We start from the raw sequence: 17,052 nt of genomic DNA on the forward strand, positions 1-17,052 counted from the left end.
AATCAATACTTTCGCGTCTGCGCACATCTCACAATTCAGGTCAGTTCGCACATAACCATAAGAAGACCTAATTTTAAATAATTTCAAGTTAGAAATATGGTCGAGCATAAAAAGTCGTATGAAACTTGCCTATAATGGTAATTAAGACGCTCGTATGAAAATTATGAAACTCGCTTGCGCTCGTTTCATAAACAATCATACTTGCGTCTTAATTACTACCCATTATAGGCTCGTTGCGTAATGTACTATTATACTATACAAACGCACAGTTATTCTTCGGAGATGAATGATCACGAGCTGTAAGTTCTAAGAAAGGAATAAGAATTGTAAAAATAAAATTGAAGATATACGATAATTATCTCAAGAAATTTATTAAATACGTTTTAATATAACATAAAAATGTATGCATAAATACCACAACTATACTGAATGAAACATACCTACCAGCATGCATACGAATACAATGTAACATGTAGTTATATTTAATACTATAATTAATGAATATGTCTTCTTGCAGGATGATGTATGCAACGAAGTAATGAAATGCTATCCCTCTAGCAAATATATTATAATGCAAGGGTCTGATCCGATGCTAAGGAAGTGACGTCAGGATATGTGAATAACTCTTTGCCGTTGCTAAGGAAGTGACGTCAAATATTGAAACTTCCGTAACATTTTTTTTTTTTTTTTCAATTTACCCTCGATCATAAATGATTCATGTTAACAGACAGTAAAGTTACAGATTGCTCTAGACTATCGTAATAGTAGTTTTATAAATGAACGAATGGTATTACGAAATTAAAAATCATCTCAAGTTGCTGCTCCATAACGATATAACCAGGTTCACTGGGCTGCAAAAGAAATGCCGAGTCGAAGTCGCTATCTATTTGATTATCGTGTTACGAGGATTTTTCTTACGAAACAACAGAAATAGAGATACACAGAAGGCATTGCAAAGGAGAAATGTGTAGTTAAATGTTTCAATTAGATTCAATTTCCAGTTCTGTATCTGTATTTATAATAAAATTTTATATTTATAATAATATTGATACATTTTTTGTTAATACAATATGAAACATAACTGGCCGTAAATATCGATTGTAACAATGGCAGCATCCATGGATAATAAGGAAGGCTGTGGAATACCATATAAACTGCAATTTTACTATTTTCATGTGGCATTCTTACTAATGTCGTAAAATAAAAGTATATGAATAATTTAAAATCAATTCATATTAAATAATAACGTGAACATGTTATAAAAGTAGTATTTACATGTCTTTAAAAAACTAAATTCAGGAAAACAGCTTTCCACATCTCCATGTTTGCTAAAGTCCTCGGAAAACGGTATAATTTCGTACCTGTATTTCTTTTGCAGCCCAGTGTACGTATATGCAGAGGAGCATAATGAGGTGACGGCCTTCGTAGGCTGTAAAATTAGTACCGGATGATAACATGTAGTTTCCATTACTTTGGACATTTTATTACAGCATCGTGAAATCCTGCTGCTACTCGATCCAGGTTGTATTCATTAAAAGCACACATATTGGTCCTTCCATTCGGCAGGATGTATATGTGATGGTTTTTTCCTAAATACTCCACTTGTTTAGCTGAAAAAATGCATAAATGTTATTACTACAGAATGTGCATTTTAGTACCAAAAACACGAAAGAAAGAAAAAAGGACGAAAGAAATAAAGAAAAAGGAAATGAAAGAAGGAAAAACTAATCAACCAAACAAAAAAAGAAGAAAGAAAGAAAGAACGAAAGAAAGAAAGAAAGAAAGAAAGAAAGAAAGAAAGAAAGAAAGAAAGAAAGAAAGAAAGAAAGAAAGAAAGAAAGAAAGAAAGAAAGAAAGAAAGAAAGATGCTCAAAAATCTAGTTGCGTTTTACAGCACTAAATGGAGACGTCGAAACAGTATTCTCTTTCTCAAAATAATTTCGTAGTTCCATGTTTTACTTATGAAAATGTTCTTATGATTTTAATTTAATTTTGCTTCTGTTATAGCCTGTGTACATATCCCTAAATCCATGTTGAATCTTTCGTACACTACTTTTAACACTTGAATATAAATAATTGATTAAATGGCGATCTTACTCGTGTTAATTGTGTAAGCATGTGCGGCTTACAGCTGTTTCGGTGCTTCTTCACACCATCCTCAGAGCCTACTAGATCTCGGCGTCATCTCAAACTTCGCTGCCTGTTGTGTGGGTGCGTTCGATTGTTGAAAAGTGTTGAAATGTGGTGTCAAATAGTGTGTGTGTTCTGAAATTGATCTGCGTGTTGAGAATTGATCAGGGTGTGTTTTAGTGTGTCTGTAGGCTATATTTCTTATTGTTCTAGTGTGTTGAGTTTTTGGTTTTTGGGTTGACATAACTAATGCTAATCACACAATAACATAAATACAGACATGGAAATCCTACACATACAACCCAAAAACCAAAAACTCAACACACTAGAACAATATGAAACATACAGACACACTAAAACACACCCTAATCAAATACTCAACACACAGATCAATTTCAGAACACACACACTATTTGATACCACATTTCAACACTTTTCAACAATCGAACGCACCTACACAACAGGCAGCGAAGTTCGAGATGACGCCGAGATCTAGTAGGCTCTGAGGATGGTGTGAAGAAGCACCGAAACAGCTGTAAGCCACACATGCTTACACAACACGAGTAAGATCGCCATTTAATCAATTATTTATATCCCTAAAAGTTTTTGTGCATTATATTTGTAAATAAAATGTATTTAAATTTAAATTATTCTATTGATATTACGCATATTTAAGGTTAATAAGTAAAATTTAATATTATATTAGATTTTCTTCTTAAGCCCAAAGTCAGAAACATGATTAATAATAATAATTAGAAGTGTAATAATTGATACTGTTGTTGTTTAGTCAACTGTCCGAAGACAGGTCTGATACTAACACGGCACCACTTATGAGGCAAATAGGCCAGGAGATAATGGGGTAGGGTGGCTAGTTCCTTTCCCCCTCCATTGCATACATCTCGCATTAGCTACATGTTATACTAGTCAGACTTCAAATACATACAAGCAATTGTTCTTCCTCTGACACATATCGTCAAGTGAGATGTACTGCCTGATAATAGATGTACATATCAGCCAGAACCTCAATCAGAGGTAATAATTGATCTTATGTATATAATATAGCCTACTTATATAATAAACTATGCTAAATGTACTCTTTCTTTATTTATTTTAGTAGGCTTAACTAATCTTTTTGTCCTTACCTGTCAAACCCGAAAAGGAAAACATCCCTTTTTGATTTGTTAAATGGTCCCATTTTCCAGGAGTTCCCAGCTTTTCTAAGCGGTCTCGGAGGCCTTTCCTAGCTTCTGTTATACGTTTCACCATTTTACGAATACACTCCGACCTAAAATCATTTATTAAGTTAGTCATACTTTGTAAAACATTTTTTTAGCCTATTTCTAAAGTACATTATTACTAACCACCACCACCACCACCACTACCACCACCAGCGTTGCTGCTGTAGACAATTTTCAGGAGGACGCCAAAATGTGCATGACGAGGAGCGCAGTGGGAGGCCAACCATCATCACCGACGACCTTGTGGAGCAACGCACCATCTGCTTGCTCATAGACCTGGCATAGCTGACAATCAATTTCAATCGGCGCTATGCCCTGTGCATTCAAAAACTTTATCACTGATCGCACTTCACACGCGGCGGGAGCTGGAATAGGAGCGTCCATCTTCAACCAACGCAGTGAAGCTACTGAGAGCACTCGGGAAGTTCCGCTAGCGCATGCGCTATGCCAGGACATTACTCTATCACGTACACGCAGTCGCTTCGCGCAACATATGGTTTGCTAGCTGTGGGACGAGTGGGAAAGTTACTTTATGGACGCGCCTCGTAATGGTGGCGATTGCGCAAACCTGCAATTAGGTCAGAAACCGCCACTGATGTCGGCATTAAGAACTTTCTATCTGGAGCACTGGCAAGGATTGTCTAGAATCTAGATCAGTGGTCGTCAGCACTAGCTGAAATGGGTAACGGGTAAGAAGTGTATCTGAATATGTACCGTCGTGCAGAAGAGAAAGGGAGAAAGCATATTCGCCAGCAGCCACGGATGCACGATAGTGCAATGTCTTATCCGCGGGTAAGAGACGCTAGCCCTAGGATGCACTGTGCTGATAATCGTTGGTCTAGATGTATGTATGTATGTATGTATGTATGTATGTATGTATGTATGTATGTATGCATGTATGTATGTATGTATGTGTGTATGTATGTGTGTATGTGCGTATGTATGTGTGTATGTATGTACGTACGTACGTATGTATGTACGTACGTATGTATGTGTGTATGTATTTATGTATGTATGTGTGTCTGTATATATGTATGTATGTATGTATCATTGTGTATGTATGTATGTATGTATGTATGTGTATGTATGTATGTGTGTATGTATGTATGTATGTGTATGTGCGTATGTATGTGTGTATGTATGTATGTATGTATGTGTGTATGTATTTATGTATGTATGTGTGTATGTATATATGTATGTATGTGTGTATGTATGTATGTATCATTGTGTGTATGTATGTATGTATGTGTGTATGTATGTATGTATGTATGTATGTATGTAGCCTATGTATGTATGTATGTATGTACGTATATGTGTATTACTCGACCAAGGCCAGTGGAGTCCTGCAGCCCGGAGCCGTGGCGCTACTGCTCCTGCGTTCGTAATACCGCACCGCGATAGTTCACATTACGCCCGCGGCTACACTCGCCTCGGTCGAGTAATATGCTGTAGTACTGTAGTAGTAGTAATACGTGTTAGCGACGGTCAGTGTTGCCAACTGAAGGATACGTAAAGTCGCCAACAGTAGTTCAAAAGTCGCTAGATTCTTTATTATTAATAGAGAAAGTTTTATTGTTGTTTCTCGAAGGTCCTGAAAAAAGTTGTCTTTATTTAAGCAGTATAAAAGTTAAAAGACATTTTCGTAAACAAAAGTTAAAAGTCGTCAGATTCAGCTACAAAGTCGCTAATTTCGCATTGTCACTAAATCGACAACAATGGAGACGGCGGTGTTGTCGGATTTAGTATCGCAGTAGAAATAAAAAATAACGCAATATCTATTCTTTAGAAGTGCATAGAAACACGAAACAATCTGACCATGTGATGTAACGTAGGAGTATGTCCAAAAATATAATCTGCGTTAACGACAATCTGTCACAGACATTTTGTCCTTGGGGTTTTATCACCTGAATCACTATCACAAGCTGATGTCATACTACACTTTTATTGGTACACACGATATCATAAAAACAGATACTTAAGTGGAGACATTAATCTTGAAACTTGATGTTTTAAGATTCCGATACCATTGAAATAAATCCCACACAAGTGAACATTTTTTATTTTAGTACATTCTCAGTTATCGAAATATGCTATCTACACTTTATCAGCACACTTGAGGCTGATTTGAAGTTCAAGTTCGCTATGTACGTACAATGTGACGTAAAGGACAAGATTTCATTGTTTAGTATCAGTCACGTTTATTGGAACACACGATATTGTACACATTCGGCCATTACTCACAATTGGCTTACAGTCTTCATTAATTATGTATATATATATATATATATATATATATATATATATATATATATAATCACTTATTAAGTGAGTTCAGTATTATATTGTAACAAACTTTTGTTTTTTCTTTGTCTTTTTAAACACGATTTAATTTTTAACTTAATTTGAACAAGAAAACTCTTTTATACTTGTATTTATTGTAGAGGAGAAGTTGGAAATATGGGCTACCATTTTTTTTTTCCTCATAATAATGGAAAATGGTGTGGCATATTGCTTGAAAATCTTTATTGACACACAGAGTAATTATTCATATACACTTTATCCAGTGTTAAAAGTCAATAGTTGCAATAGATATTTGCATATAATTACTTTTTGAAAGTAAGACGAACTGGTCCTCTACAGGTACTAGGGTCTAAATAAGAGCTACCACAAAAATTTGAAAATAAAATTGGAAAAAACAAAGAAACATAAGTAGGAAACCTGTGTCACATCAATGGCAATATTCTGTAACAAATAACGCAAATCACGATAATGAAAAAACGGGACGTGTTAATGTGCTGGTAATATGGGCTACCTATTCCATATTTGATACATAGCGGTAACCCATATTGGCTGTGGTTAGGCAGGAGTGGAACAAAATCCTAAGGGAGGCCAAGGCTAGACTACAAGGGCAGTAGTGCCAAAGAAGAAGAAGAAGAAGAAGGTAGCCCATATTAGCAGCATCAACTCATGAAGGTTTCTAAGATTATGTCGGCAATTGTTGTCCTAAATAAACATTACTCTTACGTCATGTGATAGAGCTATTCTTCATCAGTGCAACACATCAAGCATGATTTCTAAACACGAAATATATTTCTTTCAATAATACAGAAACTACATACCTGTAAAAACTTTGAAATTGATAAAAAAAACATTAAGGACACACCATATCCACACCACAAAGGCAACTGGTTTGTCTCTTTGTGCACGCAGTCTGGACACGAGATGCAGTTTTAGAGCTTTTTCGCTAGGTAACAAGGGGTAAAAAACGAGGTAGCCCATATTACCACTCCTAGCCCATATTTCCACCTTCTTCTCTATTATTTTATGTAATTTTGTATATTGTAAAAACGTTGTAATTGTAAGGTTCCTATCGCTGTATATATTTTGTTATTTCTGTAATCATTTTAAAACTACTGTTAATGTAAAGATCTTATTAATAAACATATTATTAAAACATTTTTATTCCAATTTTAATGTCCACATATTGTACTGTGTAATGGAAAATAAATTACTATTGCTATTACAGTGTGAATTGTAAGTAATTTTATTAATTTCAGGGGGTTATTCTTTGAGATCTTCAAGAAAAAAAGTTTAATACAATTTTGCTGCTTCAATTTTGCTTCCATTTTGAGATAAAAATTGTTTGCTGCATGGATTTTGCTTCCTTTTTGAGATAAAAATTGGTTTATATGAAATATTTCATAGCGTATTTTAGGGAAGCTACTGAAATAATTCCACATATGAGCAATCAATTTAAGAGACCGGTGTATTATGATAGTAAATGAAATAATTTTAGTTTTCTCCTTTAAATGTATAGAAATTTGATCCGAACAAATGTAACTTTTCGTTCTAAAATGAAATTTTACATTTGTTAGCATCATATTTCTGCATATTTAAAGGACAAAACTAATTTTTCCCTCGCTGTTATTTATACTCGCTTTAACATCTCTGGTCATATCGCGAGTTAATCTTTTGGGTGAAATCCGAAGGCCTGTGTACTATTGTTGAGACTGGTTCTATTGTTGTGAACTAGATGGCGACTGTATATGTATTACTGATTTGTTATGAATATGATTTCAGTGATGAATGAGACCGGTGATATTCAGGGAAGTTGTGGCCCGAATTTCCTGGCATTTGCTTTACTGTTGAGGGAAAACCCTGAAAAACCTCAACCAGGAAATTCAACCCGACCGGGAATCAAACCCGGGCTCTCTGCGTAAGAGACCAGCATGCTGACTCCTACACCACAGAGGTGGTCAAAAATTTTATTCTTTCAATAATACACTGCTCTCTTGAATTGACTGAGCATATTGAAAATTAAATCACTGGCTTTCCCAAAACACGATATGAAGTGTTCCATAGAAAACAATCTTTTCTTCTAAAAGTAAGCAAAAACGAGCAAAATTGTATTAAACTTGTTTGTCTGAAATATCTCAAAGAATAACCTCCTGAAATTAACGACATTACTTAGGTTCAGTCGGTATATTTATGTAAGTTTCATAACAGAAGCGAAAAAAAAACACATACTTTTAAAGAAAAAGTGCACATTATATAATTTCTTCTTAAGCATTGGTTTACTTTTAAGACTTAAACATGCCCGTGTTATAAAGATCCAGTTAGTGTCTCCTCATATTCAAAATTAGATTATATCTATCCTCTACTCGGCAGCGCAGAGAGAAGTCTCCAGTATCTCTCATATAGGAATTCTGATTTATGTTAAATTGTTTAAGGATTGCGTGAAAGGAACTTAAGGTGAGTTAATTATAAGGAAGTACGGTAGAAAGTACCTGATTCCTACTAATCGATAGCGAACGATAATTGTTCGTGTAAGTGTGGCTTCTTTAGTTATTATTTCTTTGAATAGGTGGCGAAGATAACAGTCAGTGTCGCCAATAGTATATAGGCTAAATATACCCGCATTATAAAATTAAAATCGCATTACCCTCTAATGATTGTAAAAAGTACCAAGTTTAACGAGAAACTGCTAATATTGTCAATAATGATAAAATTACAAAATTAAAAAATAACATTTTTAAGAGTTATTTTTAGAAGATAAGGGAAATAAAAGCATCTCAAATTGCCAAAGAAAAGGCTTCAGCCTAAAATGTGTGTAATAAAAAAATGTATAAACCAGCTATTACTGTGTCTTCTTTTAAATATTGTGATTGTATTATTTTATTTATATTTCTACTGTTGTAATTACGTATAATCTATATTATATTCTGTATTTGAAGAATTGCAATATTTATAGTTCCATTTATGCAATATTATTACATTTAAATACATAAATCAAGTAATCTATGAAAATGTCTATAAAGTAATAGTACATTATGCAACGAGCCTATAATGATAGTAATTAAGAATCGAGTATGGTTATTTATGAAACGAGCGCAAGCGAGTTCCATAATTTTCATACGAGCTTCTTAATTACTATTATAGGCGAGTTTCATACAACTTTTTATGCTCGACCATATTTCTAACTTGAAATTACCGGTATTCAGATGTATACATTTTATTTGTATCTGACAAGATCGGAAGTGACCTTGTTCTAGGTCGTGAATTGTGAGCTGTGTGCAGACGCGAAAGTATTGATTTTTTCCGAGGAACAATAATGTCATTGACCTTGACGTAGTCCCGTTAAACTTTATAATATTATAATATTATAACCTTGATTATTGAATTCGACATTGAAAAACGAGATGACAAATTGAATTTATTTTAATATTATTTACAATTAACGCTAATTATTATAGTAACAGAGCATAACCTTCTGCCACAGTATTGGATTTCCAGCCTCCGTGACTTCTCGCTAATTCTCTTTCGATTCATATCCGAGAATAATCGATACTTGCGGTTTTATAACAGTACAAAGCTGACTTGTCATTGGCTGAACACATGTAAGCTGAGTTATCATTGGCTGAAGACCTGTACTTTAATGAGTAGGTGTACTTTAATGACATGCATTAAAGGACTGCTACCAGATGTATAATTAGTACATTTCGGCATGGTCGAGCATAAACAAAATAAAATTTCAGTGCGATAGAAGCACACATGATACATTAGCCTGCATTATTATGTACGATCATTAAGTAAAAGTACGGTCACACGTCGTTACTTTTGCAGCGCTGCAGTACAAAAAACTGCGCAACTCTTGTACTGCGACGTGTGAACAACGGTGCAACCCGAAAAGTAGCAGCTGCCGAACCTGCTGCCCGCTACTTTTCCATGCTGCGCGCAGCTTAAAAGTAGCGACATGTGAACAGGGTTCTCAGGGTTGCAGCCGCAGCATTTTTGATATCGGTTTTGTTGAAACTTTTGCTGCGGTTGCAACCAGTGTTGCCACCCAAATGTGCCATGGTACTTTTATTGTTGGGATATATTTTAATGTTAGATGTGATGAAAATAAATTATTTGTAACAGTTACTAAATGTACAACACAGTCTGAGTATATTTGCTGAAGATATAATTATTTTTTTTTAATTTTCCGTAGCGAAGTTTCAAACAGGAGGGTTGCCAACATTGATTACGTGAATATGCTGTTGGTTATCATTTAAGTATATAGGCGTTTTTAATAGCTTTATAGTAAAAAATAATGCCAATTTCTGAATACTAGTCAGGACAGAAAAGCAAATAATAGATAAGTAAGCTTTCGCATGAGTTTCTTAATAATGCGAACATAACCACAAAATGTATATTGAGAAGTCAACACAGAGATGGAAACCTGCAGCATGACTGCGGCTGCAAAAGTAGCGCCTTGTTTGTGAACAGACTCGCAACCTCCAGTTGCAACTTTTGCTGCACTCGGGTTGCGCAGCACGAAAAGTAGCGTGCAGCGCGCTACTTTTGGCTTACGTGTGAACACGACACGCAACTTTTGCAGCTGCAGTACAAAAGTTGCGCAGCAAAAGTAGCGACGTGTGACCGTACCATAAGGCTCCACCGGTAATAATAATAGGGGTGGTAATTTTTTACAGGAAAGATGAAATGCGAAATGACAAATAAGGTAGGTGTCCCTGATATGGTCATGCTAAGATTTGAGAATTTTTCTAGCCGCCATTTTGAAAAAAATGTAAACCACTTTTTTCTTACTCGTTCTCAGTCTAATGGATTTTCTTAAAACAATTTCCTTTCCCCATAAAATAGCTTTAATTGTCCAAAAAGTCCCAAATTCCAAAAGTCTACCTAGTTAATGTTTGTTTTAATGTTATGTTTTATTTAACGACGCTCGCAACTGCAGAGGTTATATCAGCGTCGTCGGATGTGCCGGAATTTTGTCCCGCAGGAGTTCTTTTACATGCCAGTAAATCTACTGACATGAGCCTGCCGCATTTAAGCACACTTAAATGCCATCGATCTGGCCCGGGATCGAACCCGCAACCTTGGGCATAGAAGGCCAGCGCTATACCAACTTGCCAACCAGGTCGACTCTACCTAGTGGCCATATCAGGAACATGTGCACATGATATGGCCACCCTTGTTCCATGTTCTACAAATCGTGATTGTTTTCAGTTTGATAGCGCAGTTGTGTTAAAATTTAATAATGTTGGTGTAAAATGAATAAAAATGACACTTAATAATCTTTTTTATAATTCAAAAATGTAGTCAAAACAGGTTTTTCCATAAAAAAAATTAAGTTGTTTTTCTTAAAATACAAAATTTTTGCGTAATCCCAGCTATAATCATGTAAATTTGTCAGATGAAAAAATAAAAGTGAAATGAACTTGATATGGCCATGGTGCATTTGATATGGCCGTATCAGGAGCAGGTAAGCTTTCACGAAGATCGTTTGATTATGAACAACTCGTAAAAGATACGCCATCAACTACAACACCAATCAACAGAACATTAAAAACTGAATGCAGTACGATGGTTTTCATGAAATAAGTCTTTGAAAAACATGCATAAAACAAAGGAGACTTACCAGAGAAAAATAAGAAGAGGTCACATGAAAACCGCAAAACAGGCAACTGACGCCATATTGCTCAACCTGACTGGATGGAAAACGATCAAGTGACATACCAGGATGCCCTTTCATTGGATGCTGCTGCAATTTAACGGATTTTTTGGTTAACTAACTCACGATAGGGGGGTGGCCATATCAGGAACATGGCCATAACAGGAGCACCCACCTTAATCATTATTTGGGACAAAAAACTCACCATTTTTCTGTTAATTCCGGGCTTCGAAGTGTTTGAACCACTATCTCAGGCCCATGTCTCGTCGGACAGAGGTACAGTGCCCTTATAATGCTTGCCAATAACAAATTTATGTGTTCCGTTTGCTTCTGTTGTTCATCATTCAACACCAAGGTAAGACATCCCACTCGGTCGCCTAAGAACACACAAAGAAACAACACTTTCATATAGGGGAGAGTCGGGTAGTATCGGACATCGGGTAATATCGGACAGTGAGTTTCTTTCATCTACCACACGATGATAGTACCTGATTGACATGGTTACGTTTCTGTGATGTCGCATAGAGAAACGTAACCATGTCATTCAGGTACTACCATATGGTGGTAGATGAAAGAAACGCACTGTCCGATATTACCCGATGTCCGATACTACCCGACTCTCCCCTAAAGGTGCGTACACACTTAGCGAACGAACGACAAACGAATGTATTCGCTGATTGAAATCGGAACGTGTGTACGTCGCAGCAAAGGCAAACCGATCGTTTGGTTTGCCTTCGGAAGTGATCCGTCGCTTGTCGGTACATCAAAGAAAGTTGGTATTCGTTGTGGACGGGATTTGCCACTTGTTTGTAGTTCGTAGTAGAACGCAGCGCTTAGTTCAATTTCACCAACAGGATGTCGAAACTGGAGTGGACGGAAGACGCTGTTATAAATCTTATTAAGGCATATAAGGAGCAGGAAACTTTATGGAATCCCAAGCATCCTACTTACCACAATAAAGTAAGAAAACATGATGTTTGGGAAGCTATTGGAAAGATGTTTAGCTGCAAGGTAGACGAGTCAAACACTTGCAAAATTTGAAAATTATTTCTGTTTATTTATTTCCAGTGGATGCATATTTGTTGTTTATTGTAAGGAGCAGAAGTCAAAAAGAAAACTGAGTCCCTAGTCCCTACTGACATCATTCCGGAGGGAAAGACAGAAGTCCACAAAAAAAGATCTGGAATGGGGAGTGATGAAGTGTACGAGTCAACTTGGTTCGCGTATAAACATATGTCGTTCCTTTTGGACAAATTCACGCCCAGAAAAAACAAAGTTTGAACTTTGTGCACACAAAATAATTCATTGGAACTGAAAAGCGCCTTTTCTTAAGCATGATGTGCATTCGACAAACACAGAGAAATCTCTCTTTTTAGTATTTTAAGATACCGTAATTATTGTCAGTGAGGTATCCGTATATTGAAACTTTCCCCTGTCTTGCAGTCGTAACTTAATAAAAATCTTCCAGTTCCTCAATTATAGCTGTACATATTTCTGGAACAATTCTGGTAATCAACTGTTCGACACTTTGAATAAATACATTGAACTTGTATACGAATATCCTGTAGCGAGATATCATAGTGTTAATGCTAGCCTTTCCTGAATAGATATTGCTTCTCGCCAGCTTGTGTCTTTCTTGGAAATTTTGGCCCTATTTTGCACAGTAATATTTCGAAGTCAGTTTCTGAAATGCGACAGAAGCTGTGAAACTGTCCCGATTCCATTCGACGTAAATCATAAAGCAAGTCAGTGCCTCTATATTGATTGCGACTTTCGTAGAGTGGCGGCTAACACCATCGCTTTTTGTTAAACTGCCTATAATAACAACGGCTGCACTTGCTATAATTATATTTTTGTCTGCCATTATTGCGGATAACCAGCGAACGTGAATGTTTTCTGACCATTTACGAATGATTTGTACGTTGCTCCAAACAGCGAACGAACGACGAAGTTTCGCTTCATCATTCGTTCGTTGTTCGTTCGCTAAGTGTGTACGCACTTTAAGACATTAATCTAGGAGTAAGTTTAGGGTATAGTGTAGTACATCGTACATTTCAATGAATATCTACTACACCAGATATGATCTGATTATCCTGGTTTGGTTTTTTCCGAGGTTTTCCTCGACCATAAGGCAAATGCCAGGTAATCTTTCGGCGAATCCTCGTGCTTCACCTCATCTCACTAAAGCTCGCCAAAATATTGTAAAAAATTGTAGAAAATTGCAAAATTGTAAAAATTTGTAAAAAAAATTGTAATTGCAATCTTGTAAAATTTTGACTTGCTCCACATCTTAAAGCTTCATTGCTAATGTAAGATCTATGGAATATAATAAATGAAATGAAATGAAATGAAACACGGACAAGATTACGAATTTTTGTCTTTCAGATTGAACTTTAATTAATATCTAAAAATTTGCAAGTCTAAGATTTTAAACTATTAATTAGTAAGTAGTTAATATCTCAAAATATGCATGTGTCAGGTTTTCCGATGCCAACACTGCTGCCAATCCAAATTTATATGCGTGCCATTTTCTACATTTAAAAGCATCAAATCAAAAAAAAAAAAAAAAAAGATAGCGCCTAACTGGCAAACACCAGGTTCTTGAATTAAAAACGCTAGCTTCAAATAGTTTACACTTACCATATAGACCCATGTTCTTGGAGAACGACTGGGCAATGAAGAATTCAAAGCCTCTCTGAGCGAAGTAACGGGCGGGCCATGCATCTTCCTCCAGATCTCCTGTTGCAAGACCTTGGTACGCAGCATCGAGGAACGGGAATAAGTTTCTCTCCTTGAAAACACGAGCAAAAGTTGCGTTTTGAGAAATGGTTACTGTAATCATAATGTGCTATGCGCTTGACTTAAGCGGCTATAAATATCCGAATGTACCGGCAAACAGCGTTCTTCCAGCCGACATACGCGACCGAACACTTACGGATGAACGTCTATTTGAAGGTTCTGTATAAAATGTAGTTGTGTGCTCCAATTTCAATGTACAGTCAAATCTGACATATAGTGAACATTCGGCTATAGTGAACCTAAATCGTTGGTCCCGACCCGCATACATTAAAAAGTACATTAATATTTCCGTTTACAGTGAACCCTCGCTTCGGTTATAGTGAACCTTGTATCCTGACAAATTCTTATTTGAAGTCAGACCTTCTTGTATAAATGTGTTGAGAACAACATTGTAAGTTTCTTACTTCTTCAGCCAAAGGACAAAAGTAGGATTAGTGATCCCTAGACAATGAGCTGTACTGTAAATCCAGGCAACGCGTGACGACCTTGCCTCACTCCACCGTCGAAGGGTTGCCTTTTGTTCTCAGAAACATTTCCATTATGACGGATAACATCGAAACAACGGAAAATTAAATTGCCTTCTTTTATTAAAAGGGGACGGACATTATGTCCAGAGCATAAATGAAGGTAAGATTTCGATGACTTTCAAACTCCATCAACCCTCTCCCAGTTTCCATTAAGTCACCCGGGAAATTCCAAGGCTGAGTACGCAGTCATACCATAACAGCGTTTGTCATTTCTACCTGATCGTCTGTTTCTAGTGTTCCAACAGTGAATGTACTGTATAAAAATGTCGCAGCGTAAAATGTTTTCTTTTGAAGATAAGACGAATATTACAAGTGACATTGAACGTGGTCTTTCACAAGCGGACGTGGATCGACAACATAGTTTAAGTAAATCAACTATGAGTGACAGCATACAGTATACAGTGTAATCCATTCCACAAAAATGAAATATTTTATTTTCTTGTTCACAATTTCATTCATTTCTGTCATTTAAAGTTAGAGGAGAGACACTTCGGTTGGTTAGTTAGTTAGTGGGGTTTAAAAAGGGCGCGTCAGCTACTATGGCTATTTGCGCCCTTATCTAAAATCTTTCACTAAACACAAACACAATACAATAACCTTACTTACTTAAAATGGCTTTTAAGGAACCCGAAGGTTCATTGCCGTCCTCACATAAGCCCGCCAGCGGTCCCTATCCTGTGCAAGATTAATCCAGTCTCTATCATCACACCCCACCTCCCTCATATCCATTTTAATATTATCCTCCCATCTACGTCTCGGCCTCCCTAAAGGTCTTTTTCCCTCCGGTCTCCCAACTAACACTCTATATGCATTTCTGGATTCGCCCATACGTGCTACATGCCCTGCCCATCTCAAACGTCTGGATTTAATGTTCCTAATTATGTCAGGTGAAGAATACAGTGCGTGCAGTTCTGTGTTGTGTAACTTTCTCCATTCTCCTGTAATTTCATCCCGCTTAGCCCCAAAGTTTCACAACCATACAGAACAACCGGTAATATAACTGTTTTATAAATTCTAACTTTCAGATTTTTAGACAGCAGACTGGATGATAAGAGCTTCTCAACCGAATAATAACACGCATTTCCCATATTTATTCTGCATTTAATTTCCTCCCGAGTGTCATTTATATTTGTTACTGTTGCTTCAAGATATTTGAATTTTTCCACCTCTTCAAAGGATAAATCTCCAATTTTTATATTTCCATTTCGTACAATATTCTGATCACGAGACATAATCATATACTTTGTCTTTTCGGGATTTATTTCCAAACCGATCGCTTCACTTGCTTCAAGTAAAATTTCCGTGTTTTCCCTAATCGTTTGTGTATTTTCTCCTAACATATTCACGTCATCCGCATAGACAAGAAGCTGATGTAACCCGTTCAATTCCAAACCCTGCCTGTTATCCTGGACTTTCCTAATGGCATATTCTAGAGCAAAGTTAAAAAGTAAAGGTGATAGTGCATCTCCCTGCTTTACCCTGCAGTGAATTGGAAAAGCATCAGATAGAAACTGACCTATACGGACTCTGCTGTATGTTTCACTGAGACACATTTTAATTAATCGAACTAGTTTCTTGGGAATACCAAATTCAATAAGAATATCATATAATACTTCCCTCTTAACCGAGTCATATGCCTTTTTGAAATCTATGAATAACTGATGTACTGTACCCTTATACTTCCATTTTTCTCCATTACCTGTCGAATACAAAAAATCTGATCAATAGTCGATCTATTACGCCTGAAACCGCACTGATGATACCCAATAATTTCATCTACGTACGGAGTTAATCTTCTCAAAAGAATATTGGAAAAAATTTTGTACGACGTCAACAAAAGTGATATTCCTCGAAAGTTGCCACAGTTGGTTTTGTCCCCCTTTTTAAAAATAGGTACAATTATGGACTCCTTCCATTGTTCTGGTACAATTTCCTTTTCCCAAATAGCAAGTACAATACAATACAATAACCATAATGCTTAAAAGAACTAAAAAGCGTTGTCACGGTTAAAACGAGGCAAACAAATGCAGTTTCAACAAGGTGAAGCATAAAAACCATAAAAGTGAGAAGTTCTCAGACCCTGTGTGGTATTTAAAAAGAAACAACAAAACAATAAAACAAATGCCATCAGAGATAAATTATCTAGCGCATTTATAAAATCCCCGGATGTAAAAGGTCCGAATGTCAAATTTGTTAAAATCGTACACTAAAAAACGTAACCTCCGGATGTAAAGAGTCCGGAGGATAGGTAAAACGGGTCATTAAAAAGTACATCACCTTGTCAAGTCCTGTATTCGATAAAAAATCTCAGAACTGCACTTGTACAATTAAAATCATTTCCAAGAGCGTCACGTAGAGTCGGCCGAATTCCATACTGCCGACGGGCACGGTCGTATTTTCGACA

General features: G+C 36.3%; 1 protein-coding gene across 1 annotated transcript in view; it reads right to left on the minus strand.

Annotated features, from left to right (window-relative positions):
* Positions 1 to 347: 347 nt before the first annotated feature.
* Positions 348 to 17,052, minus strand: part of LOC138697561 (aspartate aminotransferase, cytoplasmic-like) — a 31,656-nt gene continuing 14,951 nt past the window's right edge. The window contains exons 5-8 of the mRNA XM_069822904.1: positions 13,963 to 14,113; positions 11,528 to 11,699; positions 3,273 to 3,415; positions 348 to 1,610 (exon numbers count right to left, since the gene is read on the minus strand). Coding sequence (XP_069679005.1) covers positions 1,468 to 1,610; positions 3,273 to 3,415; positions 11,528 to 11,699; positions 13,963 to 14,113 — 609 coding nt within the window. The 3' untranslated portion in view covers positions 348 to 1,467. The remainder of the gene's footprint in view (positions 1,611 to 3,272; positions 3,416 to 11,527; positions 11,700 to 13,962; positions 14,114 to 17,052) is intronic.

The sequence above is a fragment of the Periplaneta americana genome, chromosome 4, assembly GCF_040183065.1.
Source record: "Periplaneta americana isolate PAMFEO1 chromosome 4, P.americana_PAMFEO1_priV1, whole genome shotgun sequence".
Classification (NCBI taxonomy): Eukaryota; Metazoa; Arthropoda; class Insecta; order Blattodea; family Blattidae; genus Periplaneta; species Periplaneta americana.